At 37.0% G+C, this 20,351-nt stretch overlaps 3 protein-coding genes across 4 annotated transcripts; 1 reads left to right on the top strand and 2 right to left on the bottom strand.

Moving 5' to 3' along the window:
* Window positions 1-1,589: 1,589 nt before the first annotated feature.
* Window positions 1,590-2,778, bottom strand: LOC137716446 (universal stress protein A-like protein). Its single transcript, XM_068455907.1, has 4 exons — window positions 2,502-2,778; window positions 2,258-2,367; window positions 2,045-2,163; window positions 1,590-1,921 (listed from the first exon to the last, which is right to left on the bottom strand). The coding sequence occupies exons 1-4, from the start codon at window positions 2,680-2,682 to the stop codon at window positions 1,846-1,848; spliced, it is 486 nt and encodes a 161-aa protein (XP_068312008.1). The 5' UTR covers window positions 2,683-2,778; the 3' UTR covers window positions 1,590-1,845.
* A 5,561-nt stretch (window positions 2,779-8,339) lies between these two features.
* LOC137715527 (uncharacterized) lies at window positions 8,340-10,785 on the top strand. The gene is made up of 6 exons (XM_068454879.1): window positions 8,340-8,593; window positions 8,686-8,757; window positions 9,322-9,392; window positions 9,745-9,907; window positions 10,387-10,467; window positions 10,587-10,785. Exons 1-6 carry the CDS (start codon window positions 8,453-8,455, stop codon window positions 10,776-10,778), a joined length of 720 nt encoding a protein of 239 aa, XP_068310980.1. The 5' UTR covers window positions 8,340-8,452; the 3' UTR covers window positions 10,779-10,785.
* Window positions 10,786-10,793: 8 nt separating this feature from the next.
* LOC137715525 (DNA mismatch repair protein MSH6) lies at window positions 10,794-19,597 on the bottom strand. Of its 2 annotated transcripts, none has more exons than XM_068454877.1 (21): window positions 18,394-19,597; window positions 17,904-18,000; window positions 17,443-17,545; window positions 17,292-17,345; window positions 17,113-17,187; window positions 16,862-16,930; window positions 16,650-16,733; window positions 16,269-16,463; window positions 15,271-15,821; window positions 15,058-15,187; window positions 14,814-14,905; window positions 14,540-14,718; window positions 14,200-14,402; window positions 13,989-14,090; window positions 13,736-13,898; window positions 13,073-13,362; window positions 12,842-12,979; window positions 12,408-12,487; window positions 12,201-12,300; window positions 11,948-12,077; window positions 10,794-11,638 (listed from the first exon to the last, which is right to left on the bottom strand). In XM_068454877.1, the coding sequence occupies exons 1-21, from the start codon at window positions 19,289-19,291 to the stop codon at window positions 11,421-11,423; spliced, it is 3,951 nt and encodes a 1,316-aa protein (XP_068310978.1). In that variant the 5' UTR covers window positions 19,292-19,597; the 3' UTR covers window positions 10,794-11,420. The 2 variants fall into 2 exon arrangements, with proteins under 2 accessions (XP_068310978.1, XP_068310979.1); XM_068454878.1 differs by having other exon boundaries at window positions 14,200-14,396.
* Window positions 19,598-20,351: the final 754 nt, after the last annotated feature.

Below are 20,351 nucleotides of genomic sequence, written 5' to 3'. Positions count from 1 at the left end.
AGTCGTACTTATGTTTTTACCTTTTTCATAAGTTTGATGTTCACTTAAATTGGCTGGGTTTCACAACATAACCTTCGTAACGAAAGCAAATTGGTCCTACAGTTAATCTTTTGCTTGTGGATGTAGTAAGTTGTACTAAATCGAAATTTGTTAGAAAAATGTTAGAAATTGGTAGCTGCAAGGATGGCGTAATACATGTATGATAATTGGTGTAATATAACTTATAATATGTCGTTTCAAAGAGAACGACGTAAAGATCAAGACTCACCAGCCTCGCTCATGACATAAAGGTAATTTTGGCCAAAAACATTTTTTTACTATCCCAAACAACGTTTTAAGCTTTAAGGATACTTTTGAAACTAAGTTAATAGTTTATTTTCTTTCCTATTTGGACGTAAAAACCTATTAGGGTTTGATTTTGTGTTTTGAACCTATAAAAACACCTTGTTGGTGTAAGGATTGTTATCTTTTACTTATTATCCGCTATATGTGTCCCTGATGATACTGAGGAGACGGACACAATACCCTCTTCCAATTCAATTAAACAAGAGTCCTCAACATCCAATAAGAAATGGGTTAATCTGACGAAGCCAGGTGAGGTAGTTGGAGCTAGCAAGCTTCAGAAACCGAGCCACATTTTAGGTCCTGGGAATGGAGAAGCAGAAGAAGATGGTGACATCGCGGAGAATGTGAGACAGTATCGAGAAATGGGTGTTAAGCCAGAGAGAGAGAGATGATACCATGTAGAAACGCAGCTGCAGGTAAAACAACAAAGGAAACGCACATACAAAAGCTGAAATAATTGTGGAAGTGATGATTTTCATTCCTTGAATTGTCGTATACATAGATACAAGTATATTGGCTATACATAGAGTCCTAACGGAACATAATCTGATATACAAGATCAAAATACTTAAATTTGAAATGACACAAACTTAATACAAGGTTGTTGAGGACGTTGGACCTTTTTTTAACAAATTCCGACCTTGGATTTTCAATGTTTAATATGTGTGTGTGTGTGTGTGTGTGTGTGTGTGTGTGTGTGTGTGTGTATTCTTCCACATTGCTAATGAATATCATACTTTTTTTTTTCAAAACATCTGGCTCTTGTATTCTTTTCTGGAGATCATGTGTTGTATAACCTATTATGTATGAGTGAATGATGTAATAATTAGGAAAGTTTTCTCCACTCTTTCAAAGACATCTCATCTGAATGTAGTCTTGATGTGGTATCTTATGGAGCAAGCATACTTTCAATTTATAATCATCTTCTATCTGCTTGGTTTCACAAGTTCAGCTGGTATTAGTTTGAAGTTTTAAACTAAGAACTGAAGTTGAGGTGCATGCTTCTTTCCGGCCGGTGGAATTGTGGATCTTGGTGTCGCAATATTTTGATTAATTAGCATTAGAAGCTGGAATTATTGATTAATTGATCGATCCTGCTGGTGTTTGCACATTCATTATTATTATTCTCCGAGCTCCTTGATTAGCCACCCTTTTAAATTTAAGTTGGCTTCTTTAGAATTTGCATCAAATTCTTGTTCAACAGTTTGATCTTTTTTCTTACTAAACCTCAAGGCACATGGAGATAGAGGACATTATTAAACACAAATCATGATCATACATATTTAGGACATGCAGGTACAAGTTACATAATTCTTTTCTTATGTATAATTCATTTTCCTGGTCTTCATTTTTTTCAATGATTCATCTGTTGAGCGTCGACACATGCATACATCAGTGAAATCTGATACCTCTTCCCTTCCCTTGGTCGCAACCCCACCCCCAATCCAATGCTTTTTGTAAATTTACAATCTGATCGTGATTATGGGCCATTTTCAGTGATCAGGATTTCTTCACGATCACCACCGGACATTCTACGTGTTTCGCACAATAATCACTCACACTTCCAAGAATAGTCCTGCAACAAAATATCAAATTTACAACAAGATGTCAGATGTAACTCATTAGTTCCATCACAAACCATTAAAAAGAAAACAAGGATCAGATAATTAGTTAATGTGAATGAATTAATAATAAATACCTCTTAAAGAAACCATAACCATGGCTTCCCATGACCAAAGTGTCAGCTTTGAGTTTCTCAACCGTATTACATATCACATTCTTTGGGTCTCCTTTGCCTACTACTCTCATAATATGGGTCTGCATGGAGCACATAAATTAGTTAATTAATTAATTAATTGAAAAACACACACAATTGCAGAACACAACACATATAGCAGTAATCAGTAATTACATTGGTCTGGAAATTTCTGTAAACAGCTTCGGCTCTTTGCATCACTGAATTTACCATCTCAGTCCCGTATTTTTCCATGCTTCCAACCACATCGCTCGAAAACATATATGCTGCAAAATCAAGTACACACACATCAACTCCAAATCAATATTTCGATTTCAGTATTCCAAATTGATTAATTAGGTCCAAAATAGAAACCAAAAAGTATGTAGTTAGTTGTAATTTGCAAAGGAACGTCAATTACCTGCAGCGTCGAAAGTGGAATGGACAGGCTGCGGTTTGACATAGAGAAGAACGAGAGTGTTGTTTGCGTTTTGAGAAGAGAGGTTTCCCAGACACCAGGAGAGAGCATGCATGCTCTCTTCGCTCTCGTCTACTGCCACCACAATTTTCTGCTCTCTGCTCTTCATATTTTCGTCCTCCATTGCAATAATTCAATAAAAATTGCTCTGTTTTTCCCTGAAGAACTTTGGTGTGCGTATGTGGTATTGGGAAAACTTTGAGGCCTCAAGATATCGATAACACAAACCCGAATGCAAATATATATTGGGGGGGGTGTTGTACTTTTGCCGTGGTTTTTGATGTTTTTGGTTCAGCTGCGGGATTACATTACATTACATTAATTGGATACAGATAAATTATTAGTGTTAGTAGTTTCTGGAATAAATTAAAACTCCGGCCCCAGTATGCAGACACTGAAAACAACTGGTCCTTCTCATCTAGGTTTGGCAAATGACCAAATAATTTAACTAAGGCTATGGGCTACAGACTAACAATTTAAACCAGCTACCACAGGAAATGGATTTGTACTTATTACTAGCATCGTAAAGGAATTTAAATGAATAACACATTGTTATGTGTTTAACATTGTCATGCGGCAGTGTATTAAATGACATATTTAGTCATCCTTCAACTCGAAAATTAAGTAATCCTTGTGGCTTTTGGTCAACATCTTTGCTGAGGAGAGGAAAGCGGAGGTTCCTGCTGATTAAATATTACACAGGCCAAGTTTGAAATTTCAGCCCACCAAACCAGACATGTTACAGTCAATCATAAGGTTCTCGTCCAATAATTCACAGGTAGCCCTCCACACAATACATAACAGATATTTGCATTTTGGCTTACTCTCTGTTTCTCTTGTTTTACGTCTGAAGCTTTATAATATCTAGTTATTCCCCAAACCAAAAAAATTTAAAACTTTTCGTTAAAATTTCATATCTATAAAAGCAAAAGATGCACTTTTTTATGACAAGTTTTGATTTGCAGAAGAAACCACTTTTCACTACAATGTTGTGTTAGGGTAATTTACGAGGGGGATTATTTTTGTTGCTTTGAAGTATTATATCTTCTGAGGTTTTTAATTGTTAGATTCTTTTTTATCAAACAAACAATAATCAAAACATAACGGTTAAAGAACATTGATGACACATTTATGTAACCGTAATGAAAATATAAGGAATTGAATTGAGGAGGAGTTGAAATGAGAAAAAGTCAAAATCAGATTCCTGTTGAAGCTGCTTACTTTAATGTTATGGAATTAGAATAGAAATGACATTAATTCCATAAAATTGTTTACTAATTCAATATAATTGGAATATAAGCCAGTATGATTACTAAAATACCCTTGTCCCAAATCAAATATTTTATATAATTTTTTTAATAAAATTTGATATAATATATAATAGTAAGAAAAAAATTAAATTGCTTTTTTATTTCATAGACACACAAAAATGCTTTTGTTTATTATTTTTTTTTTATAAATTTAAGTTACTTTAATGTTTAAATTTTCTCGTTCAAATTGTAGTTTCTTCTTTTTGGTATATGCATAGAGTTGTGCATAATGTGAACGAGGACATAATAGGAAGAAAAAATGCATTCATGATTCCGTCACCTTTTTGGAATTCAAATACCTCATCTATCCAGGGAATCTCACTCCTCCAATTTCAGGAATTGCATTCCTTGTTTCGGGTGGGGTCCATCACACCATTGATTCCCCAGTATTTAGTAAACATCAGAGTAATCCGTAATCGGAATTCAATTCCGTTTTTTTATTTCCATTATCCTTATCCTTACGTAAACACGTTATGAATATGTTGCGGAGCATCATAGAATTTCAACTACTTAATAGGATATTTATGAAATAATTTAGATTCCAAAACATCAAATCCAAATTTAATATTAGTAACTTGTAGCAGGAAATGAGGGACCAGCCGCCCAGAGGTGGGACTCGGGACCAGAGAATACGTGAAGTGGGTAAGCGTCATGTTTGTCAAACTGATCCATAAGGCAAGGCAAGGCAAGGCAAACGAATGAATGAATGTCAAAATCTGTTTGCTGTAGCTTGCGCAACTCGACATCTCCTTCTCCAATCCAATCCAATCCATCATCACCTCCTCATCCACTAACGAGTGGTCTCCAAATATTAATATCTTCCATTTAAATCGGAGGGAAAATTGTTTTGGAAAAGAGTTGGAATGCATCCAATCTTGATTCTGCTCAAGGTAGGTATTCTCAAGTCCTGGGCTTTCCCAGTCCAATATCTGCCCTATAAAATTGGGCTTCACTAGTAGCTTTCCCTCACCCATTTATGTCCTTAGTTTGACCAAAACTGAAAGACAGACAAATTAAATAAATATTTATTTGCTTCTTGTGATCCTATGTTTCATTTCAACAATGAATAAGGTTGTTAGGTACAGCACAGCCTTTGAAATTTCATGTATCAATTAAAATTTATAAGGGAAATAAACTATTTTCCTCCATCTTGTGTTATTTTTTACCTTTGGATAACTTGTCGTCTAAGTGTAGGGTCTTAAACACGTGTTAAATTTATCACGTATGTTAATAAGTGTATTTTGTCATAAACAAATTTCAGATGGAGCAAAATTTGATTTTGGTTATGAGGTGTCCTTGTGTGCCTCGGGTGTAGGCTTGTGAATCTTGGGTGATAAGTTATGAATTTTTAGACCCAAATTTGATGATCCCATATAAGGGTGGAGCGTGAGGGCGGTGGAGGCCATTAGCCGCTGCCAAAGATGAACTTGTCGAACCTTCTGGACTCTTGACTTCTTCAAGTATAGAGAGAGAGGTATTGTATTAGGTTGGCTCCAAATGTCCCCACCACAAAGTGCCGACCACTTGCCTTAAACCTTCAGAAAGTTGCAGTTCAATACTATGTACATAGTCGTCCCATGAATTAATCCCAATCCCTTTTCCCTTTTCCCTTTTCCCTTTCCCATTCCCATTCCCATTTGTTTGCTTTGTCATTAGATAATTTCAAAACAAAAAAGAAAGGAAGAGACGATAAGACCGAGATGGGATAAGCACAAATGCCGCCAACATTCTTATGCCTCATTCTATACTTTAACACAAACGGAGAAGGCTGATATTTCCATTAATTTGAGAATTATTATCATTGTTAATAGTATGTTAATACAACAATATATTTCTATTACCAACTGAGCGATATAGTATTGAACTTGTCATTCAAATCAAATCTAAAATCATCACTTGTGTCATCTTGAACAATAACAACATTGACTAAAGAATATTTTCTCTCTAAAATATTTTTTTTTTTAAGTATAGTCTCGGTTATATTTTTTTTTCTAAGGATAATGCTAGGGAATCCTAATTTTTAAACTAATTTAATTTGCTAACTAAATTATGTGTCACCATTAAGAAATAAGCATATTAATCAACACTGAATTAATAACCAATCATCTACAACAATATTATTTGGATTAAAAAATTTAATCTCCCTCACGAGTGAGCTTACATACTAATCTTTAGACAAATAGAGAAGAAAGAGAAAAAAAAACCTCGTGTGTACTATGGTAAAAACTATTTTGGAGGAACGCTCGAGCTTTGAAAGGTATTTTGAGTTTGAGTTAACATTGTTTGCAGATTAGGATATAACTCACTTGTTGAAGTCGAAGTTCACATACTGTCGAGCTAAAACTAGCCTACATATAACATTGTCTGAAAATAACCTTACAATAAGGAAAAAATAAGGTAAATTACATTTACTACCTTAGGTTTAAGCTCTATTGCAATCTCATATAATATCTTCAAAACATTTCACTTTCATACCTTACGTACTATTTTATTTCAATATAATACATTCATTACATTTTCCATCCATTGATCCATTAAAAGCTAACGTGGCTGCCAAATTTATGCTACGTGACAAAAAATAATTTTTTATACATTAAAAATATTATAATATTAACCCTAAAACAAAACAAAACAGAAATTCAAAAACCCATTTCTCCCCCCGATCCCCACCTCCCCGATCCCCACCTCCCTCTCCTCCACTTTCTTCACCCCCCCCCCCTCCATATACTCAAAACAACTCTGAAGACCCAAAGAACCTTTTTGCTTATCTTCACCCCATTCCAAATAAAAGGACCTGGGGAAGCTTCTACGTATAACAAACCTGCGGAGCTTTCTCGACAAACTTCCACGGTCGCTCGAGCTTGGACACAGCGGCTTTGAGCTCGACCCTCTTTCGAATCTCATAGATTTGGAGAACGAGAGGCGCTGCATTTGGGAAACGAATTAGGGATTGAGTGGAGAAATAGGGGGAAAGTGGAGAATTGAAATTAGGGTTTGCAGAGATTGGAACTGAGGAAGAAGATGGCGGGAAGTGAGGGCAGCAGAGCCGGCAAGTACGATGGCAGAGGTGGGGGGATGTGGTGGGTTTTTGGATGGGAGGGGAAGAGGTGAAGAGAGTGAAGGAGAGGGAGGTGGGGGTCGGGGGTTTTCTGGGTTTCAGTCTGTTTTATTTTATTTTATTTTTTAAATAGAGTCACAATTATAATATTTTTAATGTATAAAAAAATTTATTTTTTCACGTGGCATGAATTTGACAGTTACGAACTTACGTGACATAAAGTGTCAACCACGTCAATTTTTAATGGATTAATATATGAAAAATGTAATAGATATATTATATTGAAATAAAATGATAGTTAAGGTATAAAAATGAAATGTTTTGGTAAAATGAAAATCCTTCGAAAAAATATCACTGAAAACATAAGTGATAAAAAAAGAGAGGAATATCATGTGGAGCATACGAAGAAGCAGCCCCGACCAATCACTTTCACACAGGTCCGTGCTGATGCGCTTTTGGAGTTGGATGAGCACGTTTCCAGGCAGTCTAATCAAAGAGCTGGGGACCCCTCAAGTTTAAATTAGTTCCGTTAGTTTCGACCGTTGATCAACGATCCCACGCTCAAAATTCAAACGTGGGAGGGATAGGTCATAGGATGACTAGGAATTCGAATTGGACGCGGAGGGGAAGGAAAAAAGTGTCCTCCAATAATACACTGATGTTCAATTCAATATATAAGAATAAAATTTGCAATACAACAATTTGGCAACTGTTTCCCAATCAAATTATATATTAACCTGACGGCATTGCCCCTCTCTCCCAAAAAATTATGCAAATAAAAAAATATATGAAATATTATTCACGCTTTCCCTTTTCTTTTAGTTCTTCCTTCCTTTTGGGATATTAAATTTAAAAGGAGTAAGGGAAGAATACGAGCTAAATGCATTTTATTAACTATAGACCTAAATGCTTGTAAAATACCAGCTACTTTAATGATAGCTCTTATTTTCAGGTGAAATTACATTACTCTATAGTATTAAATTATTCCGTCGCTTAGAGTCATTAGCTCAAATTCAACAATTGCTCACTTTTCTAACACAATCATTACACTTGGATCTAAATGACTCTAAATTACAGGGTATTCAATACTCCAAAATATATTTGATATTTCACTTACTTTAATTCATTTTTGATTGATTGCTTCATCTAAACGTTCTAAATACTTGAATGTATGTTTGACCGCGCAGGACAGGACAAAAGTAGTGCATCCATATATTTATGGCGTCAAAGACTTGATAGTTTTGTGAAAAACGCGTGAGGGCAAGACAACTAATAATAATACTATTAGTTAAATTAAAGTGAATATTCAATTGATTTTGATTAACATAAGTGCGAGGGCATTTTTGGAACTTCGGGTCACCTTTCTTTTATTTAAAGTCCGTTCTTTCAGACGCACACGTTGAGAGAAAGAACTGGACACAGACACACACACAGAGGCAGAGTTTTTTTAATTAAAGAGACGTTTTCTGAAAACAGCGAAACACCGAATCAGAAAGAGGAGAGAATTGAGGGAGTTTTTGAAAATTATGGGAGACGTGATACTGTACGTGGAGGAGGATTTGAAAACATGCTCGGCAGTTTCGCTCTGCAGGATTTGCCATGAAGAAGAAACCGGAAGCTCCGATAAGACCATGGAAGCTCCCTGTGCATGCTCTGGAACCGTTAAGGTACACCTCAAAACCGAGTTTTGTTCTTCTTCTTGTTTTGGCTTTCTGAATAATCCTGAAAACGATTTATATATTCTGTTTTTTGTTCTCAGTTTGCACACAGAGATTGCATACAGAGGTGGTGCAACGAGAAAGGCAATACAATCTGCGAAATATGTCTTCAGGTAATAATCAGCTGATCAGATTTTTCATTTTTGGCTTCTTTTCGAATTTCATCATCTCTTATTTTTGTTTGGTGTTCCATATTTTAATTTGTTTTTAATATGTATTCTAATTCGATGAATTGTTTTTTGCTGTTTTGCTTCGTGTTTACGTATTTCAATCTTCAAAAATGGAATTGGGTCCGATGTCGTTGTTGTTTTCAAGTCGATGAAACGATGTATGAAAACATCGTTTTCTGTTTTGTCCGGATTCTTGGCGTCTAGAATTTGTCTTTTCCCGTAACTTTGGTTTATGTTCCAAGTTATACTATTTGCTTCCTTGGTTCCGATGCAAAACTAAACAACATTTCACAATTAATGACGGGGTTCTGAGTGTTGTGATAGGAGTTGTTATTGACATTGTAAAACCTCATTACATATCATTATGTGCAATTTCCGCTTATGTTTTTATAGCAAAGAAGTGCGATATGACTTTTTAGGAGTGCAAATAATATAGCACAGTTTAAATTGGAAGAGAAAAATTGGGTTGATGAAGTTTTTCCAACCATAAAATATGTATATGTGCAGAGTTATGAACCAGGATACACAGCACCACCGCCAAAGAAGATGCAGATAGATGACTCAGCAGTAACAATTAGGTACGTTTCTATCTTTAAGTATCCATAATTAGATATATATAGTTTATAATATGGATTGGAGCGCTAGCCTATTGCTATTTTCCGCATTCGTTGCTTTAAGATATTAATTATGCCTTCAATTTTCATTTTTTTCTATATAATTAATCAAATGCACGATTATTGCAATATTGAGGTTGATATATAATTAAATAATGAGGCAGACAGACTGTTTTGCAAGTAGGCATAAATTCTAATGCTTGTATTAATAACATGGGAATGTGATTAGGACCACTAATTGGAATGTTTCTAAATTGCGCAGATGCTTGATTTGATTTGATTTATGTTTAATATGTAATTGTTTATTTGGTTACAGAGACAGCGTGCAGGTTCCGAGAAGAGAGCTAGAGCAAGAGGAGGAGGAGGAGGAGGAGGGCGCAGGAAGCCCTAGATTAGCAATAGAAAATGGCTACTCTTCTTCTCAATGCTCGTATGCGGCTGACAGAAGTGCATCTTGTTGTCGATCTCTCGCTCTCCTTGTAAGTTTGTTCCATCCACATCTTTATGCACCATTATCTTAAGCCAATACAGCAGTCTGAAAGCAGCATATTCTTTTATATTGGCGATGGTTCATTTTAAATTAATCTAAATTGTAGAGATGTAGATTTTAATTCGGTCTGCTCTAGCCAACTTAGATATGCCAAACAATCTATAACTTGGTCAACTGATACTTAGTGAAACAAAATAAATGCGTATTATGCAACCCACGACCGTTGGCGTTGGAAAATATGTATTCAAGAATTGAATGAGAAGCATTATTGCTTGCTTGGTTGACCAAATTGGTCTCCATGTGGCAAACACGTAGGTTATCTTCCTTCTTTGACCTTGTATATATAAAATAAAAGTCGCAATGACACGGTGTTTGCCCAATTCATACGGTTTTAAAAAGTTTAACCGTCTCCAGAAGAAACATGCTTTTAACTCTGTTAATTAACGATGAGTTTGAATTGCATTGCAGTTTACGGTGGTGTTGCTGGTGAGGCACCTCTTTGTGGTGCTTACCGGTTCCGACGAAGATTACCCCTTCACGCTTCTAACTGTAAGTACCAGTACCTGCACAGCACCTACCACTCTTCGTTTGGTTTCCAAATCTTCCCTCTAAAAATACTTGTTAATATAATGATGTCGGGTGCTAATCTTGATTTGGCTGCATTTCAGGTGCTTATAATAAAGTCTAGTGGGATTATCCTGCCAATGTACATATTATTTCGAACAATCACAGCCATCCAAAACAGCATACACCGCCAGTATCATCGATATCATCGTTATGAACAAGGAGGCTCTGAAGATGAGACCGATAGCGAAGACCTGGCTGACAATGAAGAAGCTCAACAACATCATATTGTATGACACAATCTCTAATTGTTTTGTTTTTCCTTCCATTCATTTGTAACAAACAGAGACAGTAGAGAGCATCGTATCAACGCTCTCCTGTCTCTGACGTATATACGAAATGAAATACTATTGATTCTTTTTTCTTTTTGTTTTCTTTCCTTCATTTAAAGATTTCAGGTTAAGGTTTCGAAATCAAATCCTATAAAGTTAGGGATCCACCAACCAAACCTAACCCAGAATTATAAAAAAGTACTTAAGCAGGTTGAAGTTTAGAAACTCAGCAACCTGGTTACTGGTCAGTTGGGTGAACCACCACTTAGATGATAAAGAAATATATCGTATACTAATAAGGAAACAACCAAACCAACAACCTTGGAAGCTTGTCGGGTCGAATATCGGAACCAATACATCAACATTGCAACTATCTTTTACAATGGAAGAACCGCTCCCCTGGCGGAAACAGGAACTTGCCCAATTCTGGTGGATGATGATACGGCTTGAGGCTCAAAAATATGTACTTCTTCCCTTTAGTTACACGTTCCCCAGAACCATTGGTAAGACAATAGCAAACGCCTTGCGTGTAGCCGGCCATTCCCAAAATCTTCATTCCGAGTGCAAACTCACAGCTTATAGAGTGTGCAAAAGAAGCCATCATTATCAACTTTCTTGCTGTAGCAGTCTCGCTCTATGCCAAACTTCTGTCAGGGAGTCCATGTCAATGCTTTTGGTAAACTCATGACTAGTCAATTTTGCCACAATACTAATCAACTCTTGAAAGCAAATGTTATCTCCAGATGCCTTCCTGTGTTTACCATATGTAGCCTCGAATTCCCTGGACTTGGCGGTAGCTTTTTTAAGGACGGAAATAGGAAGTCCTGTAGTGAATAATATACGTAGTAAGAACTACAATTTGCTAATGACTAAAATGAGCAATGCACAGATTCATCATAGAGTTTATTGCTTGCAAGCTTGTCTAGTTCTCATAAAAAAGTTCCCAGTCATGCGCATATTAACTGAGGGCAAGGTGCTTTAGATATACATTATATACATGTTGAAGAAAACCACAGATGACAGCGAGATGGCTCAGATCTAGATCATGCCTCACAACCAAATGATTGCATTTCAATTACTGTTCTTGTGTTAAAGATGCTAGTAAGGAAGCAATACAAGACATAGATACTTACCAGCTAACCGTGCAATGTTGACACCATAGCTTTTAGGGCATGCACCAGGATTCAACCTGTATAGAAATGTAACTTCTTCCACACCTCCATCTCCGTTTCCAACTTGGCATGCCATATGACATAGTGAAACCTATCAAAGAAGCAAGGAAATAAATTAGTCACAGAACAATTTATAGCATACGCATACAAGTGATCTTCTCACTAATCTTGTCAAAAGAAAATATAAATCAACCACAGAAGAATAAGAAAATACCTTAGAATTATTTTGATAATCTACAGCTAGTCGGTGATAATGGGTAGAAAACATTCCTCGGCACTGGACCTTGTAGATAAAATGCTCAAGAACTGATTCCCTGCCAGTTAAAGAGGACGTTCAAAGGTTGAAGAGGAAACTAATTAAAAATACTAAATTTTATTAAAAAGGAATCATTCACAAATATCTGGAATGATTGGATCTTACGCAATGGCTTGTCCATCTGAAGTTGATGTTCCACGTCCAAGCTCATCCAGTGCCACCAATGAATTACGAGTAGCTGAAGACTACAAACAATATTGAAATATATGTTTAGAACAATGAAGAAATCATAACGCCATCTATATAATTTGAAATAACTTCAATTTCCAGTGAACTGATATACTCATTACACTTATGAAACATGGCACAAAATATTGAAACAAGTTGAGAAGACATGATTTATGAATTTTCAAGAGAAAATGCACACATGATTTAAGAATTTTCTAGAGAAATGCATTCATAACCAAGATTAGAATCAGATGAAAAAATTTCAGCCCACACTACCTAAATAATATATTTTTATGAAAAATGAGAAATCAGAACATACATTTATAACACTAAACTAAATTGAACCAGGTTGCTCTAAATAGTAATCTCACCAGCATTGTTGCAGTTTCTGAAAGCTCCGTCAGAAATGTACTTTGGCCTACCATGATGTTATCTTTAGCACCCATACGAACAAAGATTCGGTCAACAGGAGAAAGCTCAAAGCTCTCTGCAGGAACATCTGCTCCTAACTGCCAAAGAAACAAAAGCAAAAATGATCACACATTACAAGACAATGAATACCAAAAGTAAGGAATTCAGACAATAAGAAAAGACTACCTTACCTGTGCTAAAATCACAGCCAAGCAAACTTGACGAATAAGAGTAGACTTTCCACCCATGTTAGGACCAGTGAGAAGGATAAAGCTTGCATGGCCAGAACCTCCAATGGAAATGTCGTTGGATACAAATGTACCCTTTCCTAAAGAATCACTTCTAAGAACAGGATGGCCCAAACTTGTAGCAGAAAAACGAGGTACTTCATTACTACATGATGAACTCATGACAACTGGCTGACAAGAGGGGCCTTCAAAATAATCACTTGCAATTGCTAGACTGATTAAAACATCGATTTCTGCAACATGAGGGGTCAATATCAGCAGTGAACATAATATAGACACTAAATACTAGACTCATGGACTTGTTTCTAGAAATACATTTTTAGAATTTGTTTAACCAAAATGCTTCGAAATTAACTATAGTTAAATTTGTTTAAAATGGACCCATATTTGTTACAATCACATAGCTACATCTTTTGGGGAATCAATCAACTAGCACTACTCTTGTGTGTGTGTGTGTGTTATTTCTCTTATATTGCATACATAGCAGAATGCACTCACTAAAAAAAGGCAAATGACAAACTACGCTCCAGACTCCAATTAATCCACCAAAGTTTGACCAAAATCGATCAGAACAAAGCAGCCCACAGAGGGAAAAAGATTGCATACCTGCAGTCACAGAGACCAATTGTCTCCATTTAAGACGATGCTCGCAGAAACGTCCAATTAACCTCTGCAAAATGCTTTTTAGTGAGGACTCCTTATCAGTTTCAGCTTGCGAGAGCTCTGTCAATGACTTCTTGATATCTGGGGTCCAGTACCTCGAGAAACCCTGCATGTTAAACACAAGGAAGGCATGATCGTATTAATATAAAACCGTCAAAGCTACTTAATTCACCATTCCAAAGATTTTTCTAATTACCTTTTTGGACGAACGTAACTCATAATCCGGAGGAATACAACTGCACAGACTTTCTGGCATTTCCAATAGGTAAGAATCTTTTCCGACTGTGACATAAGTGATCTGCAACAGACCAACAGAAGACCAAGTTACGAGATATCGTAACGTTTCTACTTAAAAGTACACTACTCAGAAATCAAAATGCCAATTTGTCTTCCATAGAAGTTCTTACCGATTTATCTCCCAGTAACTTTCTCTGTTCTTGGAGGTGTTTTGTTAAATGAGACTCTATCTCCTTTACTTTTTCACAAGCAGAGTCGTACTCAATATCGACTCCTTCATGAGGTATTATACGACCTGAATTATTGGCTTCTACCCAATCAAAGGCATCCTTGAAATGTTTTAGAACTGAGTTGACATCAGGAAGACCTTTACCTGTAAAACAATGAACAATAAGATGCCAAGATTTCTTTAACAATGAAGGATGCATGCATGTACCAAAACAATGAACCTATACGAAGACTTTCTTATGGCAAGATTATATCTTTTAAAATGCAAAAAGCAAACAATACCCAGTGTCAGCAGATGATGAAGTTGTGCAGATTCAACATTTTCCAAGATAACTTTAAGAGAACAACATGTTTGAGCCATGAGTTCACAACCACGTAAAGCTGAAATAAACTCCTGAAGCTGTTTTTTTGCAGCATCCTCATAGAAAACCACTTTCTTAGCATTCCTTCCGCAAGCATTACTGCATCCAGTCACATTCAGTTACCGTAAATCATTCTTTGGGAGCATCAGTAAGTTCTCCATAAGCATAAAATCAACTGTTATTCCTAGTTTTACCTACTAGAGAAGACACGCACAAGCAACCGCTCCATGTCCGGAAGCCTAGAAATTGCTTTACGAAATTCAAGTGCATAAGGAAGATTAACTCCCTAGAAAGAAGCATATATAACATTTGTATGTTAGAAAGGCCTAGTGATTGGGTATCCAGTTCAAGTCATCTAGATACTGTACACTAAGATTCAGTGTTCAAGTGAAAAATAAGAACCAGAAGTAAAATGTTAATATAATATGAACAGAGTACCCGAAGACTTGCAACAGCATCCTGGCGTTGCTTTATAAACTCTACATGATAGAGAGGTCTTGCAAGCCATGTTCTAAGCAATCTCTTCCCAAATCCAGTAACACAGTGGTTCAATTGTGCATACAATGTCCTTCATAGAGCAATACATTATCTAAGAATTTGGATTGGAATAAAAACAAATCAGAAAAGCTTAAGACAATACAAAAGGTTTACCCTGAAGAGTCTCCATTTCTGTTGTTCTCAAAAATCTCAAGGTTCTCTAGGGCAGCTGAGTCAAGAACCATGTATGGTTTTGATACGGTATCACCAAAACCAGAACTTGGAAGTAACTCAAATTTTGCAAATCTGAGTATTGTCTCATCCAGGAAGGCCTGCTTTAAATAGAAAAGAGCACCTCCAAGAGCTGAAAGTGCACAGATGCCATTCTCACCTGCTCTCACCATCTCTGACAGCACATCTGGCAAGCAGCCATAGCCATCTTCTTCTAAATGAGAATCACTGCCATGAAAACTGGCTTTCTTTGGAGAACCAGAAACCAATTGATCATCGGCACGCCTGTATATACTTCTAACTTCCTGAACAGTTCTCTCAGCATCCATAAATTCCAATACTGGGACTAACTCATTCACTAGAGGACTTCTTGTATGCCGAATCAGCACTTTCTCTGTTTCAGGACTAAGTAGATTTGCAGGTTTTACAATTTCAACAGGCCTCAGCTCAGACAAGAGACAAGACAAGGCACTGCACTCTAGATCATCTCCAAACTGGTATTGGGAAAGAAATACTAGTAAAAAACACAATCATACATAACAAGCAATTCACTAAAACGACCTTATGACACATCTACATCAGCCTCTTATGAAATGGTAATTAGGAGTAATAATGTCACAACTTGCCCCAATGATTATATATGTCCTAAATAGCTAAAATATAATGGAAATGCAATGCATACATCCACAAACTCCATCAGGCAGCAGAAGATCACACTATCAGACCCTTTACATTCATAACAGGTACAAATTTTCACCTATTTTGCTTAGCAGTTACCAAGAACCCCTCTCCCGTCCCTCTCCCCACTGCTTTATTGAGTGATAATCCAGCCCAGTTCAGGGAGCAACTGTTTTATGTGCGCATATATAACTATATAATGATGAGATTAATCCAAGATAACTAAGAGAACAAGATGAAATGATGGTCTACCAGACTCATACCTGCCCAAGAATGACCCGGCTGGTAGCAACATCAACTACACAAACCCCAAAAACCCGCTCTGCATTTTCATTTGCCAAATTCTGAGAATTTTCAGTCACTGCCATTAGATAAGAAGCATCAGGGTTTGCTGACAGCATCTCTCCCTCAGTTAGTGTTCCTTTTGTAACCACTGCACATATTTCACGTTTCACAACCTATACACCAAGGTAAATTCAGAAGTTAATACCATTTTTCTAATTAATAGCTCTAATACAGGTATCAAATTACAACGTGCAGTGGTAGGAATTATAACACAGAATATCAAATTAATCATAGAATATCAAATTAATCAGATGACAAAAATTCAAGGATACAGACCAACAAGTGAAAAATGAGCATACCTTATCTATAGAGCCATCCTTTTTACGACGAAGATCCATCTGTTCAGGTGTTTCTGTCTGCTCCACTACAAGAACTCGATACCCCTAGTCACTCAAGGCAGCTTAAATAAATCTCCTTCCATAGTGTGAATGAGGCTTCACATAGATGCTGAACTTTAATAAAATAGAGTAAGAAAGATATCTCCAAATAGAGTGACAAGAGTAAAACCAACCTTCCTGGCAAGTTTCTCCACATTCATTGAGAAGTTCTTCTCCGGAAATCCACAATGGGGTTGTTCACCCTAATATCAGGCAACAACAAATCGGTAACTAAAGAAAAACAAATAGGAAACACAATGGATGCATCCAGCAATCCAAACAATACAAAATCTCAGAACAATCAAGATAAAAATGTGAAACAAAAGAAAATACTATGTGCCCACCCACAAAGCCAACACCAAGACAAAATTTCAAGATATATTACCTTCATATACTGCAGACCAAGTTCTTTTGCTCCTATATGTGCATCCATTTCAAAAAGTTCATAAAATTTGCCCATCTGCTCAAACAAAAATGAGATATTCATCACCTGACTGCAATAATGACCCTGAATTTGTGTGGCATAATTTATCATTACTTGGCTACTGGTAAGGACAAGCATACCTTGAAAAAGATAACTTTGTCCATGTGCTTTGACTTAAACTCCCACCATTGTCTCTGAAATATTAACATGTCACTGAATTAAGAGTGTTCATAATAGTAAATGCCACAAAAACCCTTCATGCCACTTATCTATCTAGAAGCAAGCAATTACCTGGCCACCTGATAAACTCTTTAAGAATCCGGGAGGTAAGTACAGAGTTCTTGGATCATAATTTGCATCTCCAAGGCTCCTTCTTTTGGCATCCATGCGCTGTCTGTTTCCATACCAAAGCAGTTGAGCAAAACACTTTTGAAATTGGGCATCTACATGCAAACATTATCTAAATGCTTCCAAAAGTAAAAGCAACAAATACAGATCCATGCATATTAATGTACAAAAATTTCTTTTTTCATCATTGTCATAGGCAAAACAGAAATCCAGTAACAAATGTTTTCGGTATATAATTATATGACTGTAGCCTAGCCATACAACAAGCTTCAAAGTTAACAGTAACTAAAAATGGAAAATTACAAATTTCCAGACATAGCAATCCCCAACTCCCAACTGCCAAATAAAACAGGTGTACAGTGGGATGGCCCTAAAAACCATTAGGAATAAGTATAGAAACTTACTCCCCAAGGAAGTGCAACTTCTCAGCTTCACGCAAGATAAACCTTGCTGAGGCATCACCAGATAAAACAGTATCCATACCATTAGTCGCATTTGTCCCTGAAGTTAAGCAGACTCAAATTCAGCACCAGATAAAGCATAAACCAATTAAAGTTAATATAACTTGAGTATCCATTGACCGTCGATAAAAAAAATGTAGAACTACAATAAAGTTTTTAATAAGATACAATTACATAGAATGAAGTATCTAACAGAGTCATATAAGATAGAATAACTCTAGCTTGGCTTACATTGTCCAAAATGTGGTAAATCTACTTCTAAAACAGTCATTGAAGCACACATACGTGGAAAACAACCATATCAATAAAGATAGACACATGAAAGCCCCGCCGATATGTAGTAATTTTCTTAATAAAATCACATTTCTCATCTCCAAACAAAATCAACAAATAAAAGGCAAAATAGAGCACAAGCTCAATATGTAGTACTTACCTTCAGCATTAGGGGTACGCTCCGGTGACACGCCCTTGAGGCCGTTCATACCCACATTTCCACCACACTTGGTCTTCTTAGCAGACCCCAAACTCCCTCCACCGCTCAATTTTCTTTTACCACCGGAGTCACCCCGCTTTCTTTTGTTTGTGTTCGTGGGCACCACATCATCTTCCTCATCCTCCAATTCCCTAAGCTCCTCTTCATCGTCACCAACCTCAGCAACTAACTCTTTGTCCCCACTCTTTACCCAATCCTCATCGCTCGAATCATCATCAGCTACACCGTTCCTGTCTTCCTCATCCTCCATCACCACATCTACATCCACATTGGTGGGAGTTGGCAAAGGGCCTCGCCTCAAACGCTTGAAAATCTTCACGGTTTCCGGGACCCACTCGATCTTCTCCATTTCCAAATCCAACATTTCTTCTTCAGCATCGTCGTACTGAACTAAATGCTTGCCACTGTGCTTATTGAAGCACTTGACATAACCTTCGTACCAGTTGTCATCCAACGGCCAGTAAACCTTGATCCTCTTCCCGACAGCCTCGTGGCCGTTGGATTTTTTGGGGTTGGTCTTGGAGCTGGGCTTGGAATCGAGAGGCAAAGGGGTTGTGGGGCTAGGGCTATGACCGGGACTAGGATTCGAATTAGGGTTTAGGGTTTGTCTGGAAGAAATGGGGTTAGATTTAGGGTTTAGGGTTTGTTTGGAAGAAATGGGAGTAGATTTAGGGTTTTGGGTTTGCTTGGAAGAAATGGGAGTAGATTTGGGGTTTTGGGTTTGTTTGGAAGAAATTGGGGACGGAGTGGAAGTGGCTTTGGAGAAGAAGGAAGTGATTTGGCGCTGTGGGTTGACCAGTGGGGATTGGCCGTTGGTCCGACGACGCGACACCGACATCGCCGTTTGTGAAGGTGTTAATTTAGCGAAGATGAAGAAGAAGAGAGACAAGCTTACTGAGGGGTGTGGAAATGTGGAATCGCTGGAAGTGTGAGTGAGAAGAAGACGGAAGGAGGAGGAGAAGTTAGGAGATCGTCGAATAAAAGAGAGGAATGTTTTAATGTGGCGGGAAAATCAGCGAAAATTGCCCGGGAACTCTTACGGGGGTCGATGTTTTAAGGTGGCGGGAAAATCAGCGAAAATTGCCCGGGAACTCTCACTCTCTCTCCGTCAGAGCTTAATAGTATGTTCCTCGTCCTCCATCATTTTAATTTGGGAACTTTAACGAAATGTTTCGATATTTTTCACTTTAACGAAAAACTACATTTTTATTCTAAAAAATCAATCTTGTACTATTTAGCCCTATTCGGCTTAGCTTAACTTTAAAAAAAATTTGGCATGAAAAAAAGTTGGAGCATTTTAAGTGTTTGGTAAGCACTTTAAATCAGTTTTTTTTTTCAAAGTTATGGGTGAAAAAAAGCTGAAAACCAAAAGCTAGAAATAGTAGCTTCAACAAAACAGCTTATTTTGGTAAAACACGGACGAATAGTAAAAAATAAATGAACTTTTCAATTTTCCAATCCGACCCTTCCTTCTCTTTGGTGCCCTTCTCTTCTACCTCTCTCTTGCATTAAATGAGACATTGTCAAACTTCTTCACCGAAAAAGCTACAAAATTATGTAGGGGTTCCTTACAGTTTTAAATTTTCAAATAGAAATCAAATCGAGTTCGTAAAACCTCGAATTCGTCAAATTTAAGCATGCAACTCGCTAGTCTCTCACATCAGGAAACTAGAAAATGCAACAGAAGGTCACAGAGGTTTATAACTCGAATTCTAACTCAAATCCAATAGACAGAGCAAGGACATCCTACCTGAGATTGGAAGGGGTTGAGCCTAAGTTTGATACCAGTCGGATTTTGTCCTGATTCTTATCGGAGAGCTCAGGGATTTAAGTTCTCAGATTTTCTTATCCCCAACACCCAAAACACGATTCCCATAACCTAAACTTAGGGTTAAATT

Source organism: Pyrus communis, chromosome 14 (assembly GCF_963583255.1).
Source record: "Pyrus communis chromosome 14, drPyrComm1.1, whole genome shotgun sequence".
NCBI classification, from domain to species: domain Eukaryota; kingdom Viridiplantae; phylum Streptophyta; class Magnoliopsida; order Rosales; family Rosaceae; genus Pyrus; species Pyrus communis.
This window is presented reverse-complemented; position numbering and strand designations above follow the sequence as displayed.